Source organism: Scomber scombrus, chromosome 3 (assembly GCF_963691925.1).
Source record: "Scomber scombrus chromosome 3, fScoSco1.1, whole genome shotgun sequence".
NCBI lineage: Eukaryota > Metazoa > Chordata > Actinopteri > Scombriformes > Scombridae > Scomber > Scomber scombrus.
The window spans coordinates 29,642,052-29,667,634 of NC_084972.1; the positions used below are offsets into that span (position 1 = coordinate 29,642,052).

A 25,583-nucleotide genomic window follows, 5' to 3' on the forward strand; every position below is an offset into this window, starting at 1 on the left:
CTCTGATGAGCAGGTTGGCACTCTGCGTGGTAGCCATCAGTGTATGAATGTGTGTGAATGGGTGAATGACCTGTAGTATAATGAATGACATGTAGTGTAAAAGGGCTTTAAGCGGTCATAACGACTAGAAAAGCACTATGTAAGTACAGTCCATTTACCTTGTGTTTTGGGTGTTAATTTCCTGGGTTGGGTTTCCTGTTAGGCAACCACATTTTGCAAGGATTTCAAGTGCCATTTTTTATTGTCATGTCTGCAGAAATTTACATTTATGCAAAGTCAGTTTTTATTTGTTTAGCCCAAGCGTAAATTCGTTCAAAGAGACGCCTTTATTTATTGTGAATGGTTAAAATTGGCAGAAAAAGGCTCTTCTCTTTGAGGGAGCTCTCAAGGAATCTCAAAGTAACAAATCTCCCTTTATGTAAGAAACATACATGGAGGTAAATCTTAGCTAAATCAACAATAAAAAAAGTTATAAAGAGGAGGTCGCGATGGTGGAAGGAGCTGCTGCATCAGATTACATTATCATTAATGTATCAGCAGAATATTAGCAAGATGTGTCGGCTTATTATGGCCACACTGGACACCTGTGTGATGAATAAAGCAGCTGATACTAATCAGTTAATTCAAGTGCAGCTTCAGTTCTCTGCTTGAATGCCATGTTCAGTTAAATTAAAGTACTTGAAGAGACGGCTGGAAGAAAAGTGTGTAAGAAATACCATAAACAACAAGGAATTAGTGCAACAATCAATAAAGTGCTAATAGTGCTGAAAGGTTAAAAGGGCTCAAGTGTTGAGGCGTTCATGGAGGAGCTTCATGGAGGTAACAGGTGTTTCTTGAATGCACGAGAAGAATCAGCGTTGGAGCTGAGTAGCTCTGTCCACCATCACAGGACCACAAGTAAAAAGAGCGTGGATCATGATTTGTTTGGGTTTTCCCTTTATTCATTTATTTTTAGATATAACTATGTTGATCTTATTAAAGTTTTTAACCTTGATACCTTCCAAGCTTACTGTAAATTGCACTTTGTCATGTTGTCTTAATGACTGCTGTCACCATGTTAGAAAATCTTTAAAATATAACTAGGAACTAGGAAAGTGTTTTATTATTGTTATTATAAATCAATTAGCCTCTGCTATCTTTATATAAGACACAGAGATGGACACTTAACAATAAAATCTAAATATTCCATAAAATAGCTTTTTGGTGTTCTGGTCAACATGAGAAAATAAAAATATTGCACAAATGAGAGAAAATGAGAAATGACAAATAAATAAAAAACATTCTGGTTGTTCTTAAGCTGTTTTATTGGGTTTCCAGTTCATACAATATGATCTGTTACTGACAGACAGAGAAGGTAACGTCAACAGAGTAATTTATATATTCCAACGTAAATTACAGAGCCTCAGTGAAAATAAGCTTGAAAAAGATAATTCTGTGTATTAGTGATCAGCAAACACCAAAGCTAACAACAGTGCACACAGATATCTTAAAAAAATTTTTTAGTGACTTAATCATTCAGTTTTGTTGGAATATTTCTTCAAGTCAGAAAATAAACTTTTGTCCCCGTCTTGTTAAATGATTAATATTCTGCAAAAACAACTTGGACATAACGATGGAAATAAGTCTGATATATTGTATTTTTAAATTATATAAGTGTTGTCAAATAAGCTAAACCTATAAACCTAAAAATCTAATAATTAAGGTGTTATTTTGGCCTCTGATCTGTTTAAGCTTCTCATACAGTAAGAGTTTCTTTTGGATATGAAACAGAAATGAACTCCACAGAGCTCAACTGACAACATAACATGAAACGTATTTACCTTTATTGGATTACATTGATTTGCTCTTTATAAATGCACTTGGCCAGTTTCTTAAGATACAATTTAAAATCTTGCATTATGTTTAATTACTTAATTATCACTGCACTTTGTTTGCTTTTATCTATAAATCTTTCTGGTGGCTGGTTCTTCATTCTTGGTGCATATATATGTGTAAAAATCTAGTTGTTCAGAGTTCAGACATTTAGGTTAAAAGCACTTAATGCACTTGAAACAATATACAGAAGGACATAAATGCATCTGGAAAATCATATTCTTGGTCAACAGATTTGCTTTTATATTTATTTATTTTTAGATCATTTTAAGAAAATCTGTCTATGTATTCTAAAAGGAAATTGCATGCATGTATTTGATTGGTAGCATGTGACAGTGTTGTGTTAATTAAATGTTTAAATGTAAAGTAACAAACATGCTTTTTAACAAGGTGAAAGGGTGGAAGGGTCTATGTGAAGGAAGGAGAGCTATTGTTTTGTCTGTAGTTTCACTCATTGCACTCAAATTATTGCTATAAGACTGTTAAATACAAGTGAGGAAAAGGCTGTTTTATGTTTCTCGTCCTGTTGGTCAGTGAGCATGCAGCAGGAAGCCGGAGAAGATGCTGTAACCGGTCGTTTTCCCTGTCATCCCTCTGTAGGTTTGAGTCTCCATCCAAACCTCCTGATCCTTCGACAGGTAGACCGCCAGACCGCCTGAAGTCACCTGTAATCAACGCCGGTTGAAAATTTGACTACAGGGTCTTTTTCCAGAGATGGTAATCAAAATACTTTGACTCATACTTGACAAAAATGTAAGAATTTAGTTAAAGCAAATATAAGCTGACTTATAATACGTGAGTATTATTTGGTGGCCCTACAATGCAGTAGAATAAATGTGTAGTATTGTTTTAAAGGGAGCAGTTTATTTTAATTTTGGCATGCTCCCAGTTTGAAGAAACAGGCAGGAGTACCGACATGGACGCTAAACAGTACACTGCCAACCCACATTTACTGCATATAATACACTAATTATGGATAAGGACCTCATACAACCCCACTTAAAAAAAATATGAAGTATCCCTTTAATACTCGTACCTGTCGTTTGCCGCGGCGATGATCGCAGAACGGTGCCAGCGGAGTGTTGTCCCGCTTCAACAGCACACAGAAGCGGTCTTCTATAGAGGCGTGGTACACAAAGTAGTACGTTCCTGGGACCCGACACCTACAACACACAAAATACATTCATTCACTAAAAGGGATTTTTTTTCTTCTTCTATCTGGTTTGGCAGCTTTATCACACTGGAAATTTGTGGAAATTAGTTTTAAAAAACTGCAGACCAATCAGGGAATCTTTTATTTTTAGCCATGCTGGCTACATGGCTGTATGGATGTCAATCTACTGGTCCACACCTTTGGTTCCTGAAATGTCTTCAACAACTATGGGACGGATTTCATTGTCTCCAGAGGAGGGATTCTCATGACTCAAACTTTTCTTCTAGTGCCGTCAAATTTCAGATTTGTGGTTTTAAGTGCAGTGTGTCATCATTTATCATCATCTTATCATTTACCTCATTGGCTGGGACAAAATTTCAATTTGTCAGATATTTTGGTTTTTGACTAAATATGTGAAAAATAAATGACATTCCAAGTCTAGCATGCTAACATGCTAAACTAAGATGGTAAACATGGTAAACAATATAACACTAAACATCAGCCTGTTAGCATCATCATTGTTAGCCTTTTGTCTTTAACTCAAAAGCACTGTTTGCCTAAATATATCTTCACACAGTAGACATTGCCCTGACCTCCGCCAAAATAATTTAATCATTTTGGCCTCAATCGCTAAATTCAGGCCCTATAACAGGTTTGCTGATGGTCATTTAGGAAATTGTTGCTCCATTAGTAAGATTTGAAGACTTATAGTAGCTTTGTTGTCTGCCGTGTGGGTGTCGATTGACAGTTAGCTCACCTGCCTGCTGCCCAACTCCCGGACTCGCACTAAGTCGGACTGTCACAATATTTCACTAAGTTTAATGTTTTTCAATCACAATAACTATCTCCAGTGCAGAACAATGGGTGCATCTTTATAAACGGTCTATGGTTATGCCTTTCTGTAAGATATGACTTGAAAATAGGTGGTTTCCTCACTTGAAGCGTCCTGTCACTGAGTTGTAGTCATCATTGATGTTGGTGATGATTTTGGTGAATCTTATGAAACTGGTCCTGTCCGGAAATTCGCTGGTTCCTCTTGCCACACTGAAGGCCGCCTGCTGCTGGACTCCTGCGGTCTTTCTGCCACAGAAATAACATTTTTGTCCTTTACCCTGTGCCATAGCTTAGAGCCAGATTAAACTGCTAGTGGGCCCCTACTGAGCTGCGACTGTGCCCCAATTTAGTTCAATAGATGCTAATAGATGCCCCTTTGAGGGTATGGGACCCAGTCAGTCATCCAACCAATGCTCAGGTGAATCTGGAGAGAACTGTTCTCATTAAATACAGTTAAGTCCCCTGAAGTGACTCTTCTCTTAATAGTTTATAATGTAGGCTGGGGTCCCCATGAATTCAAAGCAGTGATTAAAGTTTCTAAAACTTTCAACAACCTAAACTTCTCAATCCACCTCTCAGCGGTCCTTTGCTCAGGTGTTGGTGTGACTCCTTACCCATCTTCTCCTGGTTCTCCTGGTCCTCCTTGAGTTCCTGGGACCCCTGCTTCCCCTGGTTCCCCACTTTGACCCCGTTTACCAGGATATCCCAACGGCCCCGGCTCCCCCTTTGCTCCCTTCTTAGGGCCGGCGGTGCCATGCAACAATTGTCCTACAGACGACAACAACAGGTAAGTCATCGTTGATAATAAACAGCCGTTTTTTCCCAACCTGTACAAATACAGAAACATTTATCTTTTTTTTGTATAAATTTAAAGAGTTTGTAAAAAGTGCCTTGAGATAACTTTTGTGATAATGTGACACTATATATATAAATAAAATGTAATTGAATTCTTAATGCTGATCATTCACTTATCCTGTCAAAATAACTTTGTTAAGATAACAGCAAATGTTTTTATGATAATAATTTGACAATTAGCTTTATTAACAATTTCCAGCATGCATTGTATTTACATTACCTTTATTGTAGTTTATATATTAAAAGAGATTTGTTTCATGTTTTTTTCATATAAATATTAATTGAAATAAAAACACAAGACACATTTTGTTTGTAATTGGTTCAAGTTGAATTTTACATAAAAGGACCAATGCTAAAGGCCTATAGTTGACAAGAATTAATGGCATGAAAATATTTGGCAATTTGCAATACAAATTTAAGGCAATTCCTCCAATAAAGTTTCACACACCTCGAAAGAACAAGATGATGGCCAGATAATCTGAATACCCAATACTATTTTGCATTTGTGAGGAGCTCCTTTGATATCAGCTGCTGCCCATTATGGCAAGTAAATGAACATCAGTTTGACATTTTAATCATGTAAGTGGTAAAAAATGACTATTTTCGCTACGTGTGCAACAACACCAGCATGATTGTGCACCTCTGTGAACTTTCTAGGGACTGAAAACTGGATGCTGATATCTGAATGTGATTTTTAAAGATTTTACAAAAAGGGCCAGACGCTGTGAGTTGTAAATTATATGGTGATCAATCATTGTTTCTGTACTTGGTGATGTGTGACAGGTAAAAAAAGAAAAAAAAAATCAACTTTGGAGCAATTGAAATACATTTTTATAGAGTGAAAGTTTGTCTTGTATGTGCATTATTTCATTCAGTCATATGTTTTTTAAATGACCTGAAAATGAATCCCCCCAAAAAATGTGCTTAATGTAGAAAAGTCTTAAGAAGAATCAAGGAAATTATGGCTGAACGTTCACAGAAGAGCAAAGTTTTTGTAATGTATTCTAATATGATTGTGTTCGTGTGTGTGTGTGTGTGTGTGTGTGTGTGTGTGTGTGTGTGTGTGTGTGTGTGTGTGTGTGTGTGTGTGTGTGTGTGTGTGTGTGTGTGTGTGTGTGTGTGTGTGTGTGGTGGATACCTGGATCTCCTTTTTGTCCTCTCTCACCATCACGACCGTCTCTGCCGGGCAGCCCAGGAATACCTGAAAACGTAGAGATAGATAAACAGATAAACATACACACACGTGCACCTATACACAACACACACACACACACACACACACACACACACATACCTGGGATCCCGGGATACCCTGTCGCTTGGCAGGACTCCAAAGCAACTAGCGGGGATACTGCTAATGAGAGCAGGGCTCCGATCACAATAAAACAACGATGGAGCATGATGGAGAACCTGACAAAGAGATAGATGAAAGATAAGAGATTAGACAAGAGGAGCTAAGGAGAGGACAGGAGAGGAGGAATTAAATGAGAGGAAATGCTGAGGAGAAAAGAAATGCGAGGGAAAGAAATAGGAAATAGGGAGAGGGGAAGGGACTAGAGGAAAAAACAAAATGAGACAGGAATGATGATAAGAGAATAGAGGATGACAAGAAAAATAAGATGGTACATAAGAGAAGGAAAAGATGGGAGAAGATGATAAAACAGGAGGAAAGACGAACGAAGAGACAGAGAAAGAGAGATTAGAAAATAAATTAGTTGAGAGGAGAGGGATGGAGGAGAGGTGAGAAAGTATGATGAGGAGGAAATGGAGAAGAAGAGGAGAAAAACAGGCGCTGACAGGTCGCTGGTTCAATCCCCAATTATAACAGTGTTAAAATCTACTGCAGTGCCTTTAAGCAGCTGAATCATCTACAGACAAAAATTCAAATATTCTTCAGATCAGATTATACAGATCAAACATCTAAGACTTCTTTTAATAAGAAACATATATCATAGAAAAAGACGACAAACAGTAGATGATCTTCTCTACTTTCACAAATAGATTTAATTTACTTCAATTTAAATGTTCAAGATGTTGAAAATAAATGTATAAAACTCACCTGCGAGAACAGACACAGGAATGAAATCCACCGAGGGGAATTCAAAGCAAAGTGAAGTGAAGCAGCGGCCAGAAGAGGAAGCCAACACAAAAACCAAAGATTCAGCAGATTTTGCTATTTTTCGGCGCCTGTTGTTTGTAGTTCTGCATTTTTTAGGGAGTGATTGAGAGTTGGAAGGAGAAAGAGAGAGAGAGTGAGAGAGAGAGTGTGAGATAGAGAGATGGAATAAATTAGCAAATCTCACAAAATTAACCTTTGTCAACCTTTTCTGTGTTTAAGTTTCAAGTTTTTTTTAATGACACCAGCAAGTTCTCAAACTGAGAAATTCACAAAACCAGCAGAACCTACACGGTCAAAAGTATGTGGACATTACACCCATCTGTGATATCATTTCAAATCAATGTGAATGAATCTGCTGCTATATGACAACCTCCACTAGTCTGATTTCAGGCTTTTCAGCAGATTTTGGAGCCTGGCTGTTTAATGTTTGTGTGTTTCTTACCTCAGAAAATATTGGCAAATCCTGTTTGTTTGTTTGTTTGTTTGTTTGTTTGTTTGTTTGTTTGTTTGTTTGTTTGTTTGTTTGTTTATCCATTTACACACACACACACACACACACACACACACACACACACACACACACACACAAACACACACACACACATATAAAACATAGTAATGATGAGTACAGCACAATATGAAGGAGAATTGCCGAAAAATCCTCAAACGGCTTGCAGAACGGCATTCTCCAAACAAACAAGACAAACAAACACACAATTACAATACAAGAATTCATGCAGGTATACAGCACATTATCATTGTCAAACTAAAAACATCCAATAAAAACAATGTCACAAACAGATATACAGTAAAATAACCAAAAATAGCCGTCACTTAGCCACCATATGAATATGAAAAAACATTCACTGGATTCAGACTAGATAGGTAGTCCAAAAGGACAATACTGGTTGGATAATACAATTGATTTCAAGGCTCTTTTTAAATTTTTGTGGGGATAAATTCACAAAAAATGTAACAGCTCTGCAGCAGACAAAAACTCCCCTGCATCATAAACCAAAAGCTACCTGCCCTAGACGACATCTTCACCTCCAGTTGTCTGAAGAAGACACAAAACATCTTAAATGATTAATTCCACCTTATCCCATCAGCTGTTTTAACTGTTGCCCTCCAGGAAACGCTACAAATCCAACAGAGCATGCACCACACGTATTATGAACCATAATGAAAGTAAACCCCTGGAATACATCACAACTTAATGTGCAATCATTTATTTTATTTATTTATTATCACGTGCAATAATATTTATGAGCACTTCATTTTTATATATTTTAAATAACATCCCATTTTAACTGCACATGCTGGCAATGATGAGTGAATGGTTTGCTTTGCTGTGCAGATGAGAGTATGAGTGAATGAATGGATGCTTTTATTTATTTTTATTTATTCTTATTTGAGTTTTTGATTTGAGCCCGGTCCATGAGTGCACCTGAATTTAGTTGTATGTTTTGTACAATGACAATAAAGAATCTAATCTAATCACATTGGGATGCTCACCTTAATTGACCTCTTTCTACAACCACTGCAACTACTGCTCTATGCAGTTGGCTGAAATGTGCATACAGGACCTTTAACTCAGACAGTTACATTTCTGACTCCAGACAGGATGGGTTTTTCCTATATGCAGGTTTCAGCAATTTAACCACAAATATAACAATAATAGACTTCAAAATTTGTACATACAAACACACACACACACACACACACACACACACACACACACACACACACACACACACACACACACACACACACACACACACACACACACACACACACACACACACACACACACACAGTCCACAATAAAAGGAAGAGGTCAACTAAGGATGTGCTAAAGTGACAAAAGTTTATTAAAAGGAAGAACTGCAAAAACCCCAAATATCACTCCCACTTTCACTTCCTTAATCCGTTCATTAACGCATCCGAGGTGTGGTTCTCCGTCTTCCGGCTCAGATAAGAAGATGGAGGTCAGTTTCATGTCTGTGCATTATGTGCAAAAACAGATCCAGGAAATAATTTAACCTAGCTTAACACTAAGACTGGAAGCAAGGAGGGAAACTGGTGGCTATGATCAGCTGATCTTCTTACGTGAGTCTGGCACAGCAAATACATGCATCCATTGTGTAAGATGAGGTCAAAGTAGTCTGCTTTTTATGTGTCATATTGAAAGTTTTGTCTGTGAATGTGACAAAAGGACTTTATCTATTGATCAAGGGTGTTTATAGACATCACTGTTTGCATCTGTGTAAGCTGAGACAGAAAACTCACCAAGAAGGTTATGTTTTTTAGTCCTCTTTGGCAAGAGATAGATACAGTTAGTGGCATCTAAAGGAAAGGGCCTGGCAGAACTTGAATAATGAATACACAATATCTATAAGTGTATTTTAATGAGTGTATAATCACCTGAAAATAAGAATTGTTTTATTATCGTTACCTGAAAATAAGCGCTTTATGTCTACAAAGGGAGAGGGTCCTCTTCCACAGAATCCACTATGTTGCACCACCATGTTTCTACAGTAGCCCACAACAGACAAACCAAACTGTCTCTAGAGAGGGTCTTTCATGTTTTTCGTGAGTTTCGGGGGTTACCGTAGATTCTCCTTCCCTTCACACTTTGAAGGGAAGGAGAATTTAATATTCAGTATAACCTTAGATGACACTAAATCTTACACACTGATCCTTTAATAGACAGTATATTTTTGAATATTTTAACATAATCTAAAATCTGGTACATATATCAAGTTATTTTAATTCATTGGGTGTACTTTGATACATATCTCAATCCAGGTATTACAATTTTTAAACATATGTATTTTTTATAATACTTTTTATGATGATGCATACATGATAAAAAATATGTGCTCTCTGAGTCAGTTTGTATGTTTGTCAATCAAATCAATAATCTCCACATTTCTTTCCCCTTCTCTGCTCACTCAGAGGAAGTTTTTACATCTGGAAAATCAGCTGTGAAATTTTGGGAAAATTAAGGAAATTCTGGATTTTGGTAGAATGCTGAGAACTATAGCAACATAATTGATTGTCTCTATTAAATCTGTGTGTAATGACATCGTGCTTGCCATGTCTTGCAGTACAGTAGATCTACCAAACACACACACACACACACAAACACACTCTCTATAGAACACTTTAATTTTGTTTTAGTAGCATTTACAGACAAAATTAACATCATAGGTTTACATGAGTGAGTATCAAGCAAACAAATCAGTGAAGAAAGTTTCACAAGCTGTGTTGTGATGCTGTGTTAAAATAAAATGTGCTTCTAAAAACAGCTTTTTGAAAAGTGTGAACAACAATTTGAGACATTTAAATGCTAAATTGATGAAGTGTTGCGGTCTCAGTCTCAGAAATCACAGCGTGTACAACTGAACTTTAGTCTGATTTTGAGAAGAGCAGAAAGCCGTTGAAGATGATCTGTTTTTCTCTGACGTCTCGTGCATCATAGTCTATCTGCGTGTCTTTAAAGGATTCGAGCCAGACCCTCTGGTTTGCTCTCAGCTGCAAGACCGTGCCACCCGACAGCACCTAAAACACAACACAGCCAATCACATCAACAACATTTTAAACAACTAAAAACACTGATTATTGTGTCCTGTAACCAGCTGTGATCCCAAAGATGCCTGAATTAGGTTTTTGCAGCAGGATGTATAGTTTAAGTTTTTTTCAGCCTCATTATTATCTTCCTTACTTGTTAACTTTTAATGAGTACATTAGAGATTTGAATGACAGATTCCGTCTCCTGATACCTCCATGACACTGTGCTACTCACTGAAACTCACCTGATCGAGGTTTCTGTTGTAATTACAGAATCCCAGCTTTTCTTGACCCAGAGCTTCACTGACAATACGCAGACACATGCTGACCTACAAACACACAACACACAAAATAACTGTAACACAGAGCAGTAATGGAGCTAAAGGTGCAGAAAGATTTTTTGCTACAGGTTGATTTAACTGAAATTAATGAAACTAGAAGGTACTCTGATTTAATGTTTTTTATTTAATAGTCTGTATTTATTCTCATATCAAGAAGCTGTCAGTGTTTGTTACCTTGGATGCAGCGTGGAAGACGAAGTAATAAACACCAGGTACTGTGCAGGTGAAGTAACCTGTGTCTAGGTTAAAGTGCCCAGGTATGTTGACCGCAGCTGTCTGGTAGGTTAATCGCTGAAGAACACACACACACACGTAATATGTATTGTATAGCTTCAAGCATCTCCAAAGTAATAAAGTCAGAGGCATAGATAGATAGATAGATAGATAGATAGATAGATAGATAGATAGATAGATAGATAGATAGATAGATAGATAGATAGATAGATAGATAGATAGATGGATGGATGGATGGATGGATGGATGGATGGATGGATGGATGGATGGATGGATGGATGGATGGATGGATGGATGGATAGATAGATAGATAGATAGATAGATAGATAGATAGATAGATAGATAGATAGATAGATAGATAGATAGATAGATAGATAGATAGATAGATAGATAGATAGATAGATAGATAGACAGATAGAGATAATCCTTCAAGTAAACACTGTCCATGATATCACTTCACAAAATGATGAAACAAAAAATATCTACATCGCTAAACAGGGTTTTTATTTATAATTTGGGTGAAGTGACCCTTTAACAATATTTAAAGGCTAAAGCAAACAGAGGAATAAGACATATCAGACTTTGGATACACACATAATACTGGTTAGTAGATCGCTGTTGGTTTGGCTCGGAGATTTACCAACTAAAAGAAAAGTATAGACAGTTGCCAGCCTTATTCTTTATAGTATTAAAATGTAATGTTCTTTTTTCATTCCAGTAGATGTTAAAGAAAGAAACACATGTAAATGTTGAATACATTTCTTAATTAAAGAGTTGAGAGACAGAGAGGAGTGATGGACGACAAACTGAACCTGTTCATAGGGAGGATATTTTGTATCAGTCCTGAACACAGAGAAGGCGGACTTGGCCTGCTGAGAGGAGTCATCATTATCTAGGAGCACAGATGACACATACACACACACACACACACACACACACACACATCGTGGTCAAAATCATTGTTTGGTTCATCATCAAACACTGAAAAGAACAAATTACAGAGAATTTCACTATAAAGATCAACGTGAGATACTTTTTTGCTTTCCATCTAAACCGTAAAGGAAGGATTAAGAAGTTTTGATGCTAACATACTGTACAACATGGATGCATTATCATATACAGTAATACTAAACTCGCCGGTTGTTGTGACCACAGCGCAACTAATATCAAGATGACTGCTGCTCTCACCGCGATGGTGAATATAGCTGTGGCACATTTGATTTTAATTAGTGTGAACTACAAGCAGGGTTTGTGTGTTGTGTGTGCGTGCAGTGAGTTGACATGACAGTGTTGGCTGTGGTAAAACTATTCCTGAACTTCTGTCGGTCTATAATAGCAACACATCTGTCATATTTGGTAGAAGCGCGGGGTTCCTGTTTTCTGTTAATACATTAAGACTATAACTCAATGCACTGATGACTTTCCACTATAGATCAGGGGTAAAAGAAAAAGTATTGTAAGGCAGCTCTAAGGCAGTTCAGATGAAAAATTCACACTTTGACCCTTTACTTAAAGTAATAGAATAACAGAAATACCAATTCTGTCTTCTGCACAGAAAACTGTGAACACCTTATTTTAACATATTAGTTAAAATAATGTTTTGCTTTATAGTGTTATGATATGATAAGGATGATTAGCTGATAAGAAGTGTGACAATTGGCCGTGACTGCAGTTAAAGTGTAATTCAACACCAGCTGAAAAGTCTCGTTCTTGTTTTCACTTCACTGATGTGATGTAGAGGTGTACTCGGGGTCAGTACACTGTGACATCACCACTGGGTGTCACCGCGGGTGTAAGTGGTAACCTTAACTGGTGCTCAGTTACTCTTTAAACTTGTGGTTGAACAGTCAGACATAAAAAATACCTGAGAGATAAGTGAAAGAGTGAATTATATTCATATACTACAGGGTCAGAGGTTGTGTCATTACTTTGGCCGATGCCTTTTCCATCAGGACCGGGCTGACCGGGGGGTCCAGAGTTACCAGGTTCTCCCAGAACTCCACGGTAACCTTTAGGACCCATCGGCCCTTGCAAGCCTCGAGTCCCTATGTCCCCTCTCAGGCTCAGCAGGGTGCCTGCGTCCATGACGTTGTTGTCCATCAGAGCTGCAGACAAACAGATGAATGATTATCAACTACCCAGAGAGAGAGATGGGCATCATGTGGCTATAATTCACATTTGTCATTATAACAATATATTACCTGGCTCTCCTTTCTCTCCTTTCTGTCCGGGTAACCCATCTCTGCCCTTGCCTCCTGCCTGTCCTGCGTGACCGTCCTGTCCTTTACAGTTCACATCACATTGTCCAGTCGACAGCAACAAGGCCACACCGACCACAACTGCCAGCCCATAATACTTTCCCATGGTCCCAAAACACTGGGTTTAACAGCCAATGACATTTAGAAGAAGAAGATGATGATGATGATGATGATGATGATGGTTAAAATACAAGAAAGAGACAATGAAAATAATTTTTATAAGGTGTTAAAATATCTGTTCTTGGCACTAATTGTTACACATTTTAGCCTTTACTGACGACACTGAGGTTATGTATTGTGTATTTTTGGTTAACAACTTACACATCATAGGTATTTTTTTAGTCTGAGTTCAGTATTTGTATCCTAAATATGGTGGAGTATTTAAAAGAGTTCACCAATTTAGGATTGCATCTTGATAACATTGTCAGACTCAACGTGGACAGTAAAAAAAAAAAGGTTCAAAATCAACACAGGAGAACCAGAGACATTATTGTTTTCTTGACATTAATCTAGACAGACTTTGATGTTTTAAGAAGTTTTAGAGAAACAGCATTTAGACTTTCATCTTATGGAAATAAAGTTTACAGAAAAATATAATGAAATAGTTAACTTGATAAATTAATTTGTTTGACAGATGAAACTACAGATTATAGTTTTGTTGTAATGTGTAAAGGTTGTCAAAAGGAAAACAACTCAAATGTTGCATAATTTAACAAGTAAGCAAGGTTAAAAGTTTTTAGAAATAAGCTGAAATGAATGGCTGACTAAGACTAATTACTTAATCGTCTTTCGGAGGGGTGAAATTTGAGATAATCTGGTTTCCAAAACTAAAAACACTCAAAAACATAATTAATTATCCACACACAAATCAGTCCAGTACAAAAGAAAGAGAAAAAGAAAAGATTAAAAGAAAAGATGCCGTGGCCATTTGGAGTTAATTGGCCTAAAAACATAAAAAAGAAACTAATATGTGCTTATTCAAACACATTGTTTAAACAAAGCTACACATTATGTTGTTTCACTGTTACCTCAACAGCTTTTTAATAATGTAAAGGTGCCAAAATGTGCTTGGTTGTTTAAGTTGATTCTAATTTTGAGCTTTATTGTCAATAATTAATTAATTGAACAGAGTAGCATAAAGAAATATTGAGCAGAACATTGCCTTTTTTTCCCTGAATGTTAGGAGAAATAATTTTACTCACCAGCCGAGTTTTCTGTCTCACCAGCGGAGATTCAGAGCTGCAAAGGATGGGATTTCCTCTTTTGGTGAACAAATGAAGAGTTCTTATTAGACTGAAGAGAGACTCACTGACTTATTCTGACAGGAACACGCGCACACGCACATGCACACGCACACACACACACACACACACACAGATTACAAGGAAATGAAACTCATGATATGACAGAAAGATGGATCGTCCTAAAAGTTGCTGCTGTAGGATCAAGGCTTAATCAGGGTTGATGGGGTTGAGATTTAAAGGTTCATGCCTGTAATTTAGGGTTTTTTTTCACCCACAACAAATTTCTTATAGACTCATAAACATTATTAATGACTATTTAACAAAGCAAACCTCACCTCCCAGGTAGCCAGAGAAAGCAACATTAAAGCTGTAATGGCATTTGGCCTTTCTGAAGCAAACACAGACACTGAAACATGTATTAAAATACTTTAACCTCTGTAAAAGTAGTAACACCACAATAAAAATGTAATCCATAATAAGAACATTCAAAATTTACAAGTAAAAGTGAAGAAGTGAAAGCAAAATAATGCACTCAAATATCAAAGGGAAAGTTTAAGTTGAACAAAAACTTAAATGACAAGTCAGCTATAATGACTTGACCGCAAACCACAAACTCCACAGTTTAGATAGATTATGGCGCCATCTGGTGGTCACATGATGTAATGGCAGCAGACAGACAATATCCGTAAAAGATACTTGCAAGGAGAAATTGCAATCAAGACATGCAATCAAAAGTGTTTCCAGTTGAGTACACTGCACATTAATGAGGGTTGTACTTACATTAAATTCACATTTATTTACATTTTGTTTGCTTTCGATTTTCTATCAGTTTTAGTAGTAGTTTAAAGTGTTACTTTGGGGTCAAGTTTGGGTTGGTAATAGGACGGAAACTTCTTTAAAAAAAACCCACCTAATTAGATGTTTTGTCAGAATTATCATGAAAATACACTCCTAATTTAATGATACTGTGCAAAGTCAGTTTTTAAAAAAACAATTTACGTTAGCAAGATAGCAACAATAGTCTATTTTATAGGCCAACAGAGCATGCAGTAGTTCCTATGGTCATGGACTGTGCATTTAAGGATAATCCTCTTTCTGGAATCTGTTCAACACTCTTTTAAATTATTGTCAAAACAAATAAAGATGCGTGAGTAGATGACAAAATACCTCTGTGTGCTGCTGTGATATAGTGGCTATAGGAAGGTGCTAAGAGGCAGACCCAGACTCTTGTTGAATGAGTAAAAACAGATTTATTCAGACCAGTATAACAACTAGAAAGGTGACTAAACATAAAATGAAATGAATACAAGAAATCAAGTTGAACTGGTTTAACTCAGGATAAACAAACTAAGGCATGATCACGTGCACATAGCTCTGATTCTGCTGTCCTGCACCTCCATCTCTCCCCTTAAATAGACCCTCCAGTCTATTAGACAGAACCACATTTATTGTGGGGGTGTCTTTCCCCTTTTACCTACTGGCATTCAACACAATGTTACTCATATCGGTCAATACTGTTTAAAACACACACACATCATCCACACCATTATCCTCAGAACAAGCCAAAACAAGTATAAATCATATAGATACTAAAACAAACATTTAACTCTGAAAAAGTAAATCCCCCTCTAATCCACTGACGTTACTAATGATGTCACCCAATGTATAACCACAGGAATTAGACGGTTGCCTTTTCCTTTTGTCTGTTAAACACATGGCGGGTAAGTTGCACAAAAGAAAAAGTTAAAGTCAGTTAAATGGCATAAAAGTGCAAATGGGGACAAATGGTGTGTTCTCACCCACTTTGTCACGCTGCACATTTGTGAACAGACTTTAGATAACAGTAATTAACGTTAGCAAGCACCTGGGTAATTATACACTAGTAAGCAAATTAAACTATTATGTTAGCGAAGAAGCTAAAGAGCACAATCACATCGCTTTTTTACAATATATCAGCGATATAAGAAATGATTGTGGCACAAACTTATGTCCACTTCTGTCTTCTAACTACATATATTAATACCAATTATAATTCCAGCACTTGAACACCTTAATTACACACCTAAATGATACAAATTACTGAATTTTACTGACAATGTTGAAACAGCCAATCATAAAATGCAACATCAATTAAATATCTATAAGTCTAGTGTTTTTATTACCCAGTTCAGTATATATGTTAGTCAATGTTTCCTGACGCAACTTAATGTCTCTAAAAAAACTAACTCAACATCAAATAGTGGAGAATATCAACAGTGGAGAAGCAGCAGGTGTGGTTTGAGAAGTTCACGTTGACATTTTAATGTAATCTTGCCACGATTCATGGTCAACACAGTAAAGATATATAACTGTGCAGTGTCTCCTTTTAAAATATATTTCTATTCATGCTTCATTATCAGCTGCTGTTCCACTGTTACAGAGTCCTTCACTGCAATATTCTTATTTGGAGCTCATTCCTATTGCTGAAGTATGGAAACAGTCTCTCAGTGAAAGTGTGTGTGAAGGTGTGTATGTGTGAGTTAGTGTCAAGATCAGAGAAAGACAGTTTTCCTTTGTCCCAGTCCAGATGAACTTTGATCTTCTGCAGCTTCTTCTTCACTGCAAGAACAATGTGGGGGTCTGATGGGGAGGCTGTTGCGTATTTACTATCAGATAACCCTATTCTCCATAGTCCAGACTTTATTTCTTCCTTTCTCTGGACAGACTCTGCTGCCACACCCAAGACCCAGCCTGTACTGTCTCCAACCTCAACATCCCAGCTGTGAGTCCCTGAGTTAAAACCCTCAGAGCCCAGGACAGAGGGGTACAAATCAAACCTCTCTGGATTGTCAGGAAGTTTCTGTCTCTCTCCACGTCTCACACTGGTCAGATCTTCAGACAGGATGAGGTCTGGGTTGGCAGTGTTTGGATCCAGAATCACAGGACTGTGGGAGACCATCTCCTTCATCTTGTTCCAGATGTTGTAGGTCAGGTTTCCCAGGTGTTTGGCCACATCTATCAGAGCTCCTGAGACCAGCTCTGGATCATCCAGCAGGGGGCGCTGCTGGACTCTTTCCACTGCAGCCTCGTAGTTCTGCAGGAATGAGACGTCTTCAGCTCTCAGCTCCTCCTCTGCGGCTCTGATTGTGTGTAAAAGAGCTGCTATCGCTCTGCTCAGACCCTCAATCTTATTTCTCATGTCTTTACTTTTGTGCTTCTCTTCATCCCTCAGAGCAGAGATCCTGGCCTCCTCTTCCTCTTGTAGAAACTGGTGAAGTTTCTTAAACTGCTCCTTAATCTGCCTCTCCATGTTTCGGGTCTGGAATTTAATGTGTTTTGCTATTTGATCAGAGTTTCCTTTAACTTCTCTAAAGAGCTTCAGTTTCTCCTGTAAGGGCTTCAGGGATTCCTGGAGCTCCTCTTTGTGATCTTGTACAGCTTCATCAATGGGTCTGAATCTGTGGTTGTTGTGTGTTTTTGAATCTCTGCAGATGAGACACACTGGCTGCTGATGGTCCAGACAGAAGAGTTTGAGCTTCTCAGAGTGCAGACTGCAGAGAGGCTGAGAACCAGCTGAAGATCTCTGATCTCTCTGCAGTAAGAAAGTCTCACACAGGTTCTTTAACGCCAGGTTACGAGGTGGATCACTCAATAAATGTCTTTCCTTACAAACCGGACACTCATGTAGTAGTTTTTCTCTCCACCATTTCTGCACACAGGTTTTACAGAAGCTGTGGCTGCATGACAAGACAACTGGATCTTGAAAGATGTCATGGCAGACAGGACAGGAGAGATCCTTCACTGAACTGGAAGCCATTTCCTCTTTGAGTGAAGCTGAAAACACACCAAGCCGAACGATAAAACAGGAAGAGAATCTGTCGTGTCCCCACGCTGCTGTAACAGGTTCCCTCTGTTACTTTCACTTTGATTTATCCTCTTTTCAGTTAGCAGCAGACTGGAGAAAAGTCTTCAGTATTGTGGTATCGATCCTCCAAAATCCATCCAAAAATCCATTTTTGATGATTATTTTAAAATCTCAGTTTCAGTTTGTTCATCTCTTCTCAGGGAACAATACGGAGGAACTCTGTTTCCTGTTTGACTCACATGGTAAGAGGTGGAGCTTTGGCAGACCATCAGGTACATGTTTTTCTTGGACCTGAGACGATATGATAACAAACATCAGACTGCTTGGAGATCGAAACCATGACTAGTCCTGTCTTGTAGGCTCCTGTCTCTGTGTGAATGGAAAATACACATACAACCAAAGTCATTATCACTGCTACTATAGGTTTGTTTAGTTTCCATCACCTGAAGCAGACAAAATGGAAAAAAACAATTAGGAAATAAAAATCATTTCATATTTTTCTGTCAAAAACTAAATTTACATAGAGAGAAAAAACACAACTAGTGATATTGGGCAAATTAAAGGAAATTAAAAAATGTGAATAAAGCTGATTAAATTCAGCAAAAGTCCAGTGAAAGTCAAAGCAGTTACAGGAAAGATGAAAATAAAGCAAGAAGAGAAATTTGAGTTAAATAATATCAAGTAAAGTTCAGCAGTGATCGTAAAGATAACACATTTTTAAAACACATAAAAACACAAAGATGACAATATGGTTCACAAAATTATGGAACGAGAAGATTGAATAATTCTGAATTGAAGACTTTAATGATGAGTTAGTAGATGGCAGACTGGGAAATACTTTATTAATGAATCATTATGTAAATTCATAAATGCTGACCACTTTCTTTATGAATTGTTGTAATTAACTCTGAACCATGAATATTAATGTATACATGCTTTGAATATGATGAATAATCCTGCTGTTTTTGGTTTGTTATGAAGAAACACTAAAAACGAAGTAAACTAAGTAGCTATTTATTAGTTTTGTTGGATGATTTTTCACCTGATGGGACGTAAACAGGGTCAATAATGGAAACATAATGATAATGGAGTCATGAGAGATTACTTTATAATGTCTCAGTATCATTTTACTTGTGAGTGCACAAATATAGTAATTAATATTTAAGTAATTAGTATTTAATGTTTAGTGCTGCTCAAAGTTAATCAGGAATGAAAAAAACATTTAAAATAAATTAAAATCTGTTCTAACTCATCATTACTTTATATTACCCTATAGCTTAGGGTTAGTGATCATCAGGTTGTTCCTTAGTAACTGGACGGTGCCAGCAGGAGAGTTAACCTGTTAAAACAACACAACAACTAATAAATCATAAAGTGATGAAAAAGTAACAAGTTTGTTTATTTTGGCTGTTCAGCGTTCACCTTCCTTTTGTCGATAATAATCTCATCCATCAGCATCTCACACTGATGGACCGCAGGCGTGTTTGTCTGAGCAGAATATTTAAAACGATGTTTCTTGTTGAAACAGGAAACTGCAAATGAGACATAAAATAATATTACAAAGGGAGATCATTGTAAAATATAAGCTAATAATGAGATACTGTATCAGTTATTTGCACAAACAGGAAAATGTAAACGTAACAGTAGGTTGATGATCGATTCTGACATTTTTCCTGGTGAGAACAGGATTAAGAGAAAAACAGAAAAATGAGATAATTGATATCCTATTTGCTTACGTTACAATTTTAAAGAATTAATACAAATATAAGGATTATTTTGCTCTTTTGAATTGCTTTTCTAAATTGAATTACTTTTGTGTTTTCAGACTGTCTGTCAGACTAAACAAGAGATATTAAGACATCATTTTGTGCGTTGATAGCTGCTGATGGGTATTAGTTATCAACTAAAGTATAACTGAAATCAGTCCAAACATGGTCAGTAGATTAATAGATTAATAGATAAAAAAACAGAATCTTAAATCCACTTATAAGATTCGCCCAGAGCTTTCAAACACATCTTAAGGTCTTCAACAATATTTTTTAACAAGAACTCTTCATTTTTATTTGTCATATTTTGTATAATGACAATTTACTCTTTCAACAGAATACATTTTCCTCATCTGATGACAATTTGGATGAGCTAAGAGAGGCAGACAACCACAAATTAAATGAAATATATCAAATATATAATTTCCCTGACGTGTAATGGAAAAATACAACATGTTATACTTAAATACAACATGTTATACATATTTTGATACTATTCTACTTATACTTTGGTGATGTGTTATAATCTTATGTGCGGTGAAACTCCTTTGTAGAGATAACAGAAGCCAGCTGCACCTGTCCGTTAAAGGAACATTGAGTTACTGTTTGTGCGGAGATAACTGAAGAGGAGCTGGGCCGTACCTACAGTATCAGCTGAGGGTGTTATAATGAACTCTTCACCTAACAAAGCTCTCTGTGTCTGCTGTTGGTATCGTACCAACTGTAGAAACCGCCATCACAGCCGTATTCAATAACTGCAACATCCACAGTTTGACTCTTGGCTGGGGGTCAATTGGTTGCATGTCATAACCCTCATATTCATAGTGTGATTGTAAATGTCTGTTAACGTTTGTTCTCTGAAATCTTAATTAAGGATTAATCCCACATTTATCTGTAACTGATGAGGTATTTACAAAGTGTTTGTGCTGCAGGGTTATTGGCGAGATATAAAAGAAGAGATTGAAAAACTTATGAAAATTGCCATCTTAATGGAGGTTATTTTGGTTTGGACAACCACCCCAAAGTGTAACAGTCAAACACCAAAGATAAACACAACACTGCTACTGATTGCTATGAAAAATATAACTAATAATGTATCATATAATAAATAAATGAAAACACTTTCACCAACAGAAACTCAATGGACTGAAGCAAGTCTATATAATGGATTATATGACAGCAAAACTACAGATGAAGATTGACTCCAGTTATGGAGTACTTACAATACAATATACTTTATTGTCCCGCTTAGGGAAATTTGTCTTGGACTCAGCAACTGTGCCATAAACGCCTTGACAGCCACAATGACAATAGACAAAACATCACCAGCCATACCATTATAACATAACAATGAGTCTCTCCTCATTGGATTTGAAAGTTTTAGTTTAACTACTGGTCGGTTCTTGGCTGAACGAGAACTGTAGTTAGCAAGAATAGCTTCGAAAGCCTCCCGCGTTTTCTGCTGCCTCAGCAAAAATCTTTGTGTGCGTGTAGCACGACGAACTGCAAATCGCAGCCTCGCGTAGTCAATAACTCTTGACGGTTGAGACTGCAGACTGTTTCCAAAATGGATCCACAAGGCCGACACAGTCATTAAATTTTGAGCCATGTTTTGTTGTTCGTTCTCCAGCTTGCTGCTGCAACCGGGAAATAACAACAGTCACTTAGTGATGACATTGCGCCATGCGTATGTCGTATATCAACCTGATGACGTATATGTCGGAAGCAACCATGCCTGAGTGCACTTGGGTTTGGGTAATGTGAGTGCGGGCCAGTGGGGGACAGGGGATTAAATGGCCCTAGTGTGAGTGCGCCCTGAGAGTCTGTGCAAAAAATACAGTCTTTGCTGTAAACAGGAACACAGACTTTCAACATGGACATTCCAACTAAAACCGTCATCTAAGATAAGAAGTACTTTATTAATCCCTTGGAGGGGAAATTGAATGTCACCTTCTCACAAAAACAGCCAACATACAGCAAGGAAACATACAGACTCAGGCAGTACAAGATAAGAAATCACATTTGACACGTAGCCTTTACTTACTGACTCAATTTTACACGTGAGAGCAGTAAAAGGACCCTAAACACCTCTGTGTTCCTTTTAGCCCTAATGTGACCCAGAATATACAAAATTGGAAATCTTTCAACTTTTTAAAAACATTTTTGTGCAGCCTATGCACATTTTTGTAGTGTTTCACCCATACTTATTTAAAAAAAACAACAACAAACAAAACAATACCATTATATAATGTAATTGCAAACGTCCGTTAACGTTTGTTCTCTGAAATCTTAATTAAGGATTAGTCAAATATTTATCTGTACCTAATGAGGTATTTACAAAGTGTTTGTGCTGCAGGGTTGTTGGCGAGATATAAAAGAGGATATTAAAAAAAATTACGAAAATTGCCATCCTAATGGAGATTCTATTGTTAAAAATATGGCTTGTTATCACAGATTATCATGGGAAACATGCTAAGATATTTGCATACTATGTTTTGATTGATCTTGCTTTAATGCATCAGTTTTTGCTTGTATAAGAGCATTTAAAAATTAAAAAAATTGCTCCATATTGCTGGATTTATTTGCTGTGAAAATTATGATGTATGTAAAAGCTGTACCCACAAAAGTAGCTGAGTAGTATGTGCAATGAACCCTTAAAAAGTAAAGCTGACAGAATTATTAATGACCCTTCTCATTCACTGTAAAGTGAATTCAAACGTTTACCATCAGGGAGAGAGATGGTATAGATTACCAATAAATCCTCTGTCCTGAGTGCTGTTAAGATCATAAATAAAACTAGGATTCAGTGTGGTGCTCCTGACTGTCCTGCAGCTTTATGAATGATGAGATGATGCATTGTCGTATGCATGTTTTTATATTTTTTGACATGTCTCACAGTGAAACCGAAGGAACATTTCCACACTATGCACTATAACGTTTTCGTATCCGTAGAGTAAAAGCTGGTGATGGAGATGGAAATAAGTTACATGATGAAGTATACAACTTGAGATTATCATTAAATGGGAACGATCTCTCGTTATTTCTGTTGTGATCAAAGGACAACAGCTGATTAACTAACTTCCTACTTTCTTTCTTTACTGTCAGTCCAATCATAATCAATCAATCAATCAATCAATTAATCAATCTTTATCTACAAGAAAATTAATCTCAAGGCACTTTACACACAGAGCAGGTTTAGACTGTACTCTTTAATTAATTTGAAGAGACCCAATGTTCCCACATGAGCAAGCACTTGGCGACAGTGGCGAGAAAAACTCCCTTTTAACGGGAAGAAACCTCGGGCAGAACCAGACAGTATTTGTAAGAATACAAAACTGCCTGAAACTCACCCATTGATACTACAGCTCAGTTTGTAAGTTAATGATCAAAGCTGCTGAATAAATGAGAGACACTGTCATGTGTTTTGTGTACAGTAACAGTATTAAACTACTGAGCTCTGTGTTTATAAACTCACCACATATACATGTAGATTAATTTCAGATCCAATCATTTGTCCAAATCACAGAGATCTAAATCTAAAAGCACCCTAAGCACTTTTTTTTTTAACCTTTTAGCCCTCATGTGACCCCGAGAATACAAAATACTAGGATTATTATATAATGATTATAAATATCTGTTAATGTTTGTCCTCTGCAAGCTTAATTAAGAACTAGTCACATATCTATCTGTGACTCACGAGGTAAAAAGTATTTGTGCTGCAGGGTTATTGGCGAGATATAAAAGAGGAGAAAAAAGATAATTGCCTTCCTAATTGAGCCTGTAATGTTTTGAATTGGAGACCTACCCTAAGATGAACCAGGCAAACACCAAAGATAGATGCAACACATATTATTACTGATTAAAAGGAAAATTATAACTATAACATTTAAACTGAATGCAATGGATTATATAACATCATGACTACAGATGAAGATGGACTCCAGTTATGTAATTGACTGTTTAAATGTTAGAATATGGAAAAATCTATCTAGAAAAAGGAACAAAAATCCTGCTATCAACCTCTGACTCTTTAATAATTTTCTATGTTCTGTGTTACTGACATTAATATTAAATTAAGGTTAAAAATAGTCTTGTTTTCACAGATTATTAAAAAAAAAATGCTGATATTGCAAAGATATTTGTGCACTATTTTTTGAGTGAACTTGCTTTTATGCATCAGTTTTTTAATGTGTATCAGAGCATCTAACACAGGGGTGTCAAACATATGGCCCGAGGGCTAGAACCGGCCTGCCAAGGGGTCCAATCTGGCCCACTGGATAACTTTGCAAATTATGAAAGTTGCAGAAAAGTAATGCCAATTTTTCTGCTGCTTTAGAGGTTGTTTTCTTTTCTCACCCTGACCAGAAAGCAATTCTTAAGTAAACAGGTGGTTTATTATATATATTATATTATTTATAGGATATTATGCAATGATTTTACTAGTCTGGCCAACTTGAGATCAAATTGAGCTGTATGTGGCCCTTAAATTAAAATGATTTTGACACCCCAGCTCTATAAAGTCGGATTATAGAGTATTTTTGAACTTGTAAACAGACATTTCTCTGTATTGCTCGGTTTATTTGCTGTGAAACAAAAGCCACAACTCTCAGACTATCTAAATGCAAAGTTGTGTAATAAATAAATAACTAAATAGATAAATAAATAAATAAATAAGAATATGAACAGTATGTGAAGGATACAATTAACTCATAGCCACTACACACAAGGCAAACATTATCCCAAACCAGAGTAACGCATGTGGGTATTTTGAAGGGTGAACCTTTTCCTGTGAGCGTAATTTGTCATTACACTAGAGGGTTTCATCTCTGATCTCTGTAGATTTGCTGCTGGGCAACAAAGAACAGAAAAAGTCCCTCTGTCGCACACACGCAAGCACATTTAAAAGCTATTTTTATAATTGTCTTGTGTTGTTTTCAGAACATAAAGAGGAGCTGTACACAAACAAACTTTGTCTGGTCATTGTTGCTTAAGATAATCCTGTTTCTACAACCACACGACACCCTCAGGCACGCACACTGGTAAACACACACACCTACTCACCCACACACACACACACACACACACCTTTTTACACATGCAGCAGAGAAAACAAGGCGGGATATTATCTCTCTATATCTCTCTTTCTTTGTGTCCAGCCTCTGCTATTGGTTGGCTTTAACCAATCACACAGTCTGTGGTCACCCTCTAAAGAACGTGTTGCCCATGTAAGTGAGACCAGATCCAAGAGCTTCTGGCGTGAAGTTAACAAGCTTTCTCTCTCTTAGGAATACTTCAGTAAATTCAGTATATAGTTAATCTTATATACTGAATTTTACCTGCAAATTACAGTAACCAGAGTTCCTTTCAGCAGCAGCAGCAGCAGCGGCAGAATCGACTCTTCTTACAGGTGAGAAGCAACTCCTCTTTTTTTTTTTCTTTTTTTTTTTTTACTGTTTTCCTCGTGCAGTGTTGAATTCCTTAGAAGGCTCA

At 36.9% G+C, this 25,583-nt stretch overlaps 4 protein-coding genes across 4 annotated transcripts in view; 1 reads left to right on the forward strand and 3 right to left on the reverse strand.

Moving 5' to 3' along the window:
* The window catches only part of mtss1 (MTSS I-BAR domain containing 1), a 215,471-nt gene that overhangs the window by 6,778 nt on the left and 183,110 nt on the right, over window positions 1-25,583 (forward strand). The window lies entirely within an intron of this gene.
* c1qc (complement component 1, q subcomponent, C chain) lies at window positions 1,287-6,904 on the reverse strand. The gene is made up of 7 exons (XM_062415651.1): window positions 6,774-6,904; window positions 6,009-6,124; window positions 5,853-5,915; window positions 4,474-4,627; window positions 3,962-4,105; window positions 2,909-3,035; window positions 1,287-2,537 (listed from the first exon to the last, which is right to left on the reverse strand). Exons 2-7 carry the CDS (start codon window positions 6,112-6,114, stop codon window positions 2,403-2,405), a joined length of 729 nt encoding a protein of 242 aa, XP_062271635.1. The 5' UTR covers window positions 6,115-6,124; window positions 6,774-6,904; the 3' UTR covers window positions 1,287-2,402.
* c1qa (complement component 1, q subcomponent, A chain) lies at window positions 9,984-14,533 on the reverse strand. Its single transcript, XM_062416015.1, has 7 exons — window positions 14,442-14,533; window positions 13,183-13,357; window positions 12,910-13,086; window positions 11,794-11,873; window positions 10,922-11,038; window positions 10,652-10,735; window positions 9,984-10,397 (listed from the first exon to the last, which is right to left on the reverse strand). Exons 2-7 carry the CDS (start codon window positions 13,343-13,345, stop codon window positions 10,245-10,247), a joined length of 774 nt encoding a protein of 257 aa, XP_062271999.1. The 5' UTR covers window positions 13,346-13,357; window positions 14,442-14,533; the 3' UTR covers window positions 9,984-10,244.
* LOC134006649 (nuclear factor 7, ovary-like) lies at window positions 16,909-18,279 on the reverse strand. Its single transcript, XM_062445599.1, has one exon. The coding sequence runs from the start codon at window positions 18,277-18,279 to the stop codon at window positions 16,909-16,911; it is 1,371 nt and encodes a 456-aa protein (XP_062301583.1).

Coding starts and splice junctions, on each gene's coding strand:
- c1qc (XM_062415651.1), bottom strand. CDS start 6,114: ATGCTCCATCGTTGTTTTATTGTGATCGGAGCCCTGCTCTCATTAGCA. Junction 5,916..6,008: donor AGGGTATCCCGGGATCCCAG/GTATGTGTGTGT, acceptor CTACGTTTTCAG/GTATTCCTGGGCTGCCCGGC. Junction 4,628..5,852: donor AGGACAAAAAGGAGATCCAG/GTATCCACCACA, acceptor TGTCGTCTGTAG/GACAATTGTTGCATGGCACC.
- c1qa (XM_062416015.1), bottom strand. CDS start 13,345: ATGGGAAAGTATTATGGGCTGGCAGTTGTGGTCGGTGTGGCCTTGTTG. Junction 11,039..11,793: donor AATATCCTCCCTATGAACAG/GTTCAGTTTGTC, acceptor TGTGTTCTTCAG/CGATTAACCTACCAGACAGC. Junction 10,398..10,651: donor ACAACAGAAACCTCGATCAG/GTGAGTTTCAGT, acceptor GTTGTGTTTTAG/GTGCTGTCGGGTGGCACGGT.
- LOC134006649 (XM_062445599.1), bottom strand. CDS start 18,279: ATGGCTTCCAGTTCAGTGAAGGATCTCTCCTGTCCTGTCTGCCATGAC.